Source organism: Frankliniella occidentalis, unplaced genomic scaffold (assembly GCF_000697945.3).
Source record: "Frankliniella occidentalis isolate FOCC.00 unplaced genomic scaffold, Focc_3.1 Scaffold321, whole genome shotgun sequence".
Lineage (NCBI taxonomy): Eukaryota > Metazoa > Arthropoda > Insecta > Thysanoptera > Thripidae > Frankliniella > Frankliniella occidentalis.
The window spans coordinates 318,912-326,000 of NW_026267445.1; the positions used below are offsets into that span (position 1 = coordinate 318,912).

At 43.5% G+C, this 7,089-nt stretch overlaps 1 protein-coding gene across 1 annotated transcript in view; it reads left to right on the forward strand.

Moving 5' to 3' along the window:
• The first annotated feature begins 1,947 nt into the window (after positions 1-1,947).
• The window catches only part of LOC113214950 (uncharacterized), a 19,136-nt gene continuing 13,994 nt past the window's right edge, over positions 1,948-7,089 (forward strand). The window contains exons 1-20 of the mRNA XM_052273978.1: positions 1,948-2,155; positions 2,238-2,448; positions 2,520-2,695; positions 2,842-2,990; positions 3,070-3,260; positions 3,355-3,476; positions 3,554-3,774; positions 3,867-4,064; positions 4,145-4,331; positions 4,402-4,541; positions 4,772-4,875; positions 4,948-5,167; positions 5,254-5,355; positions 5,473-5,586; positions 5,682-5,926; positions 6,021-6,142; positions 6,220-6,440; positions 6,533-6,730; positions 6,811-6,997; positions 7,068-7,074. Coding sequence (XP_052129938.1) covers positions 2,044-2,155; positions 2,238-2,448; positions 2,520-2,695; positions 2,842-2,990; positions 3,070-3,260; positions 3,355-3,476; positions 3,554-3,774; positions 3,867-4,064; positions 4,145-4,331; positions 4,402-4,541; positions 4,772-4,875; positions 4,948-5,167; positions 5,254-5,355; positions 5,473-5,586; positions 5,682-5,926; positions 6,021-6,142; positions 6,220-6,440; positions 6,533-6,730; positions 6,811-6,997; positions 7,068-7,074 — 3,227 coding nt within the window. The 5' untranslated portion in view covers positions 1,948-2,043. The remainder of the gene's footprint in view (positions 2,156-2,237; positions 2,449-2,519; positions 2,696-2,841; positions 2,991-3,069; positions 3,261-3,354; positions 3,477-3,553; positions 3,775-3,866; positions 4,065-4,144; positions 4,332-4,401; positions 4,542-4,771; positions 4,876-4,947; positions 5,168-5,253; positions 5,356-5,472; positions 5,587-5,681; positions 5,927-6,020; positions 6,143-6,219; positions 6,441-6,532; positions 6,731-6,810; positions 6,998-7,067; positions 7,075-7,089) is intronic.

Here is a 7,089-nt window from a genome sequence, read left to right on the forward strand (position 1 = left end):
TGGCGCCGTCCTCGCGGTCCGTACGTAGCGCAGCCCTCAGCGCGCGCAGGGCGCCGAGCACGGGCATGGGCCTCAGGGGGAAGGCCGCCGCCAGCTCCGACTCGGACTCCGCGTTGCTAGAGGCAGCAATAGAACCTGCAGCAGCGCCATTTCAACGAGGGGTCCGGCCGGTCCAAGGGAAGCCGCCGCACCAGGGGAGGTGAGAAAAAGAATTGCTCCACAGTCTGTGGTACTACCTGGGCGGGAAGAAGAGCGGCAGGCTGGGCGCCCTGCACCAGGACCTGCAGGGCCCCGTGAGGGCGGCGAACAGCGAGGGGTAGGCGGTGGCCAGGGCGGCGGCCAACGGCCCGAGGGGCCGGGCTGGCCAGCCCGCGGGGAAGCCGTAGCCCGTGAAGCCCAGCGGGGACACGGCCTGCGACCCGCCCTGGGCGACCGAGAAGGGCGGCGAGCTGGACAGGGAGCCGGCGGGGGCGTACACGGGCGGCAGCCCCTGGCCCACGGCGGGGTACCCGTACGCCGGGTACCTGGGGCAAGGAGCGGCGAGTCAGCTGCGAGCCTGCCGTATCCACATTCACCGCGGTTGCTGCTGTCTGCGTTCTGTACTCACTGGGCGGGGAGCGCGGCGGGGGCGGCGGCCGGGTAGGGCAGGTAGGGCGGCAGGTACCCGATGGACTGGTTGCGCGCCAGGGCCGGCAGTAACAGCAGCACGTACAGCACGGAGGCAGCGGACGCCATCATGGCCTCCTGGACGGCGGGAGGGAAGTACCGAGTGAGTGTGGTCTCGTGGCGCGGCCAGTCGGACCGGCGGCGCGTTGGGTGGCTCTGACCTGGAGGTGGTTGGAGGCGTTGGGTGCCATGCTGGTCGTGTTGGCGGACGCGTCCCGGAGCACTTGCATGGCGCTGGTCTCCAGCAGCAAGTGGCAGCCAGAGGCGGCCGACGACACAGGCGACAGCTTTTATGGGTTCCGGTGCGCGCCTGGTGGAGCCTGGCTGGAGCCAGCTGCGGTGTCCTGGAGGGGCGAATGAAAGCGCCGGCCTGCTGATGAGATGGCTCAGCCATTCGCATGCACTTATTTCCGCCCGATGGCTGGCGCTGCCACGCGCCGCACGGGCCTTTTTTTTTCGTGTTCGGAACGGAGATGGGTCGGGTCTGCGGGTCCCTCTGATGCGCCCTGCGTCAGGAGAGACTGTTTTCAAACTGTCGAACGTCTGCCGCTTTTTCACCCGCGCGACTCCCCTTAATGTCCCTTTTCTGGACAATAAAAGGGGTTTTAATTCTGTGAGTGGAACTCTTCTTCTTTGGTTAAAGGCTCGAAAAACTATATCCCCCCCCCCCCCCCCGGTCTGACACATAACACACACACATACACTTTCCCCTTATTTGTCCGCATGGGAAAGTCTTTCAACTTTCACGTCTTTTTCTCAACACGCAATTCGATGAAACATTTTTCCGTTTGGAACGGAAGCGGGTGCGTACCAACTCTGGTCGAGTTCAAACGGTGGAATCTCGTCTGTTTGATACCTTCGAAGGACGGAATACATCTTCCACCTCAAAACAAACGAGTTTGAGACGTGAAGCGTGTAAAAAGGGTATCGTTGTACTACATCTCTGGCTGAGTTGGTACAGCGCGTACCCATATCGATAGTTGTGCCTGTTGGTAGACCTGCTCCGAGCTTTGGCGGCAATAAAGAGGCGCATGGTGTCACTCGGATCAAATAAGAGAGTGTACCGGCAACGGAGGCGGAACCGTCAGCAACATCTGCCTGCAGATTTGCAAATAAGATAAAGTGTGGTCAAAGCCAATAACTTACGTAGCTATTTTTTGTGTGTTTTTCGGCTTTTCTTCAAGAAATAAGTATAAGTACTCATAATTCAATTCCATAGGTAGTTGCTGTTTTCCCGATCCGAGGTGCCCAGGGCCCTCTGCAGGTTGGTTAGTGGGTGTAGGGTTGTGCTTCTCGTCTTTGGTTGTGTTGCTAAGCGGACGTATTAAAGGCCTCCAGTGAAGTTGTTTCTTTTATTTAGGGTTTCACTCTACAGCCATGAATGTAATACGCCAGCCAAGGGGTAATCCCAGTGGGGGTCCAAGCAGGCCTCTCATGGGTCCTCAGAAGTCCAGAGGACGAGGAAGAGGGGCTCTGGATTTTAATCCAAGTAGGCAATTGTTACCTTTCTTCTAGTACCCTGTTTAACCGCACCAACTATCTCAAGCCTTTGTCATCTTTCACTGTTTCAGTTCAGTTCAGGCCTGGGCAGAGAGCATCCTCATCAACTGACAGTGGGGATTCAAGAACTCCCAGCAACTGGCAGCTGCAAATGGCTATCAGCTCTTCTGCATACCGAACTTCATCTTCATCAATTCGCACTGCTTCGGGTAATGCCTACACACCCTCACCTCATCCAAACAGTCGTCAATCACTTGGAAAGCAATGTCCAAAGAGATCCAGGTAAGATCTTAGTTCCCTGTGAAATATATTTTAATATAGTGGAGATCATAATGTAATTTTCTTTATTTCAGAACATTAACATCATCATCTTCTATAACTCCTACTTCCTCTTCAATGCCCCCACCCAAAACACCACGCTGTAACACTTCCACCCCAAATAATGGTTCATTTATAGTTTCAAGTACACCTCGGACTACACCATCCTCGTCTAGTGGCACAGATAATCAACATTCTCATGTTGTTCTTGGTATGATGAAAAATTTTGGCAATGTGCATAATTAACAGTTTTTTGTTTTGTTTTTCTATCAATCTTTGAAGTTCTATTCTTCATGGAATGTGTTTGCTATGAAACAACTCTTTACCAATTATTTCCATTTTCTTTTATTTGACCAGCTCTCACAGAAGGCCGTGGCCATGCACGTGGAGAAGTGGGGATGGCTGTAATTGATATTAAGAGACCCCGTCTGATTCTCTGCCAACTTAGTGATCGTCAAACGTATGCGAACACACTTACAAAAATCTCCGTCTTTCGCCCATTAGAAGTATTATATCTTTTTTTTTATTATTTATTTTTAAAAGTAGTTAATTTATTTTATAGACCAATTTTGTCTTTTTCCTAAGATACTCATTCCAAATACTTTCGTTGACTCAAGCCAACCAAACAAACTCTACAGCTTACTTGAAGAGAAGTTCCCCTTTACTAATATGACAAAGGTTCAAAGAAGGTTGTTCCGTGATTCTGATGGTCTTGAAAAAGTTCAAAATTTGTGTTTGCCAGAAAATTCATCTTGTCAACTGGTTGTTCAGGATAGGTATGTTAATAACACTATTCAACTTAAAACATTTTGCCTATTTGTTACACCCTGATTTCACTGAGCTTAATTAATGTTTTCCTATTTTGAGTAGGTTTTATGCCCTTGCTGCTGCAGCAGCTCTTCTCAAATATGTTGAGTATGTTCAAAATGTAATTTTTGCTGCTCATTCTTTGAAAGTTGAATATCAAGGTGCTCATGATGGAACACTTATAGGTAAATAAAACGAAAATATCGCCTTAGATTTTTATTCTTTTTACTATCGAAATTACTGTGGATGTTGTGACTTGTAGATGTGAAAACAGCTAAGAACCTAGAGCTGTTATTAAACCAGCAGAGTAACACTGTAACTCATACTTTGGTTGGGATAATGGATCATTGTTGCACTCATGGTGGAAGCCGTTTACTGCGTGCATCACTGCTACACCCACCGTGCTCCTTGCCAATCATTACTAGTAGGCAGGATGGTGTGCAAGAAATGTTGGAAAATTCTGAGATGGCCCAAAAAATACGAGTTTGTTGATTTTAAAATTTGAAAATCAAGTGGAAAGCTTTGCAGGCATTGTTAACTCTTGTTGATCTTTTCCTCTATATTTTTAAATGCAGGAAATTTTAAAAGAAATGCCTGATGTTGAACAGCTTTTAACATTATGTATGCTTACTCCATCCACTGTTGGTGGCACACAATGTATGGAAAAAAGAATCAACTATGTTCTTATGCTTAAAACAACTCTGGAAATTTTACCCCTTCTTGGAGCAGCTTTGGAAAATTCACAGTCAACCTTGCTAGGCAAAGCCAAAGAGGTCTCACAAGAATTGACATATGCATTAATTCTCTTCAATCAACTGACTTAAAATTCATCCATTATTTTATCTTGTTATAGTGTCTTAAAGATTCTCGAGGTGATGTTATGAAGGCTAGAATTCTGGAAACTCTTCATGAGGATGTTAAAGCTCCCAAAGGAGGAAAGGCAGCTCTCTTCCAAAAATGTTTTGCCGTGAAAAGTGGTGTGAATGATCTCTTGGACGTTGCCCGCAAAACGTATTCTGAACTTATTAATGACATCCATGGTAATAATTGTTTGGTAGCCAGTAGTTTTGTTTTATATTTTAAATTTTATTCATAATTTTTCCTTTTAAGACCACGTGTCAAGTATGGGAACAACCCATTCGCTTCCCTTGAAGATAGACTATTCAGTCACTAAAGGATACCATATTCAGATAACATTCCAAAAAAATCATCGTATTGAAAAATCTACTCTGCCACCATTTTTTGTTCAGGTAATCCCATGCGGTGCTAAATATGTATAAAGTTGATTTCAAAATAATTCCACACATTATATTTAGAGCACACAGAACTGAAGAATCTCATAAACCTCAAATCTAAAAAGTCAAGTACTTTAATTTCTCTGCCCCACACTCTTTCACTCTCAGTGCTCTCTGAGATTGACGATTGAGTCCTGTGTCCACTTAAGGACTTGAACTGTACGATAATGTTTGCTTTTTCTTAGGTCCAGCAGAGCAGAAATTGCCTCACATGCACTACTGATACTCTTATTCATGCAAATGAACGGATCAAACATGTCACAAGTGATATTTTATCAATAAGTCACAGGTATGTGCAAAATTCTTGTTCAAAATGCGAAGTTTTCTTTTTCTTTGAAATTTTAGAAGTTTCCCTTTACAGACTTCTTACGACTGTCTTGAATGACATTCGTCAGCATATAAGTTATCTTTATGAGATGTGTGAAAGTATAGCGGTAATAGATTTAGTTTTAGCCCTCGCTCACACAGCTAGCTGTAATAATTATGTCAGGCCAACATTCGGAGATGAACTTTCGCTTAAATTATCACGTCATCCAATTTTAGAATCTTTTTCTACATGTGATCCTGTGGCAAATGACATAGTGAGTATGTCGTACATTGTATTGGAATGCATAATGGATTTTTTCATTTGAATTTTCCTTTTTTTTTTCCACTGTTTACCAACCAGAAAGCCTCAAGCTGGAAAAATTTGTGTATAATTACTGGAGCAAATATGAGTGGGAAGAGCATTTACCTAAGACAAGTTCTACTGCTTCAAATCATGGCCCAAGTGAGTGTGGAAGAATAGTTGGGAGTTGTGTTGCATTCAAATTTTCCCTCCAAAATCATCCATCTGGAAGAAAGAAAGAATACATTTGCTCTGACTATTCTTAATTTTTTTCAACAGGTTGGATCTTTTGTTCCTGCTGAACAGGCAGTATTTCGGTTGACTGACCACATTTTTTCTCATTTAAACTTTGATGACAGTATAGAGAATAATGCATCTACCCTATCTCTGGAGGTATGGATTGGCTTTCACATGAAATTTCTGTGCTTTCATCTGCTGATTATTTTCCAATCAATTCCTGAAAATGATTTGCTGACGAAATATTGCAGATGCAGGAAATGCAGTTTATTCTCTCCAATATTACACCAACCTCTATAGTTGCACTCGATGAGCTATGCAGAGGAACCTCAGTGGAGGAAGGAACAGCTATAGCATGGTCTTTATGTGAAGAACTAAACCAGTCCACTATGACAAAGGTTCAAAGAAGGTTGTTCCGTGATTCTGATGGTCTTGAAAAAGTTCAAAATTTGTGTTTGCCAGAAAATTCATCTTGTCAACTGGTTGTTCAGGATAGGTATGTTAATAACACTATTCAACTTAAAACATTTTGCCTATTTGTTACACCCTGATTTCACTGAGCTTAATTAATGTTTTCCTATTTTGAGTAGGTTTTATGCCCTTGCTGCTGCAGCAGCTCTTCTCAAATATGTTGAGTATGTTCAAAATGTAATTTTTGCTGCTCATTCTTTGAAAGTTGAATATCAAGGTGCTCATGATGGAACACTTATAGGTAAATAAAACGAAAATATCGCCTTAGATTTTTATTCTTTTTACTATCGAAATTACTGTGGATGTTGTGACTTGTAGATGTGAAAACAGCTAAGAACCTAGAGCTGTTATTAAACCAGCAGAGTAACACTGTAACTCATACTTTGGTTGGGATAATGGATCATTGTTGCACTCATGGTGGAAGCCGTTTACTGCGTGCATCACTGCTACACCCACCGTGCTCCTTGCCAATCATTACTAGTAGGCAGGATGGTGTGCAAGAAATGTTGGAAAATTCTGAGATGGCCCAAAAAATACGAGTTTGTTGATTTTAAAATTTGAAAATCAAGTGGAAAGCTTTGCAGGCATTGTTAACTCTTGTTGATCTTTTCCTCTATATTTTTAAATGCAGGAAATTTTAAAAGAAATGCCTGATGTTGAACAGCTTTTAACATTATGTATGCTTACTCCATCCACTGTTGGTGGCACACAATGTATGGAAAAAAGAATCAACTATGTTCTTATGCTTAAAACAACTCTGGAAATTTTACCCCTTCTTGGAGCAGCTTTGGAAAATTCACAGTCAACCTTGCTAGGCAAAGCCAAAGAGGTCTCACAAGAATTGACATATGCATTAATTCTCTTCAATCAACTGACTTAAAATTCATCCATTATTTTATCTTGTTATAGTGTCTTAAAGATTCTCGAGGTGATGTTATGAAGGCTAGAATTCTGGAAACTCTTCATGAGGATGTTAAAGCTCCCAAAGGAGGAAAGGCAGCTCTCTTCCAAAAATGTTTTGCCGTGAAAAGTGGTGTGAATGATCTCTTGGACGTTGCCCGCAAAACGTATTCTGAACTTATTAATGACATCCATGGTAATAATTGTTTGGTAGCCAGTAGTTTTGTTTTATATTTTAAATTTTATTCATAATTTTTCCTTTTAAGACCACGTGTCAAGTATGGGAAC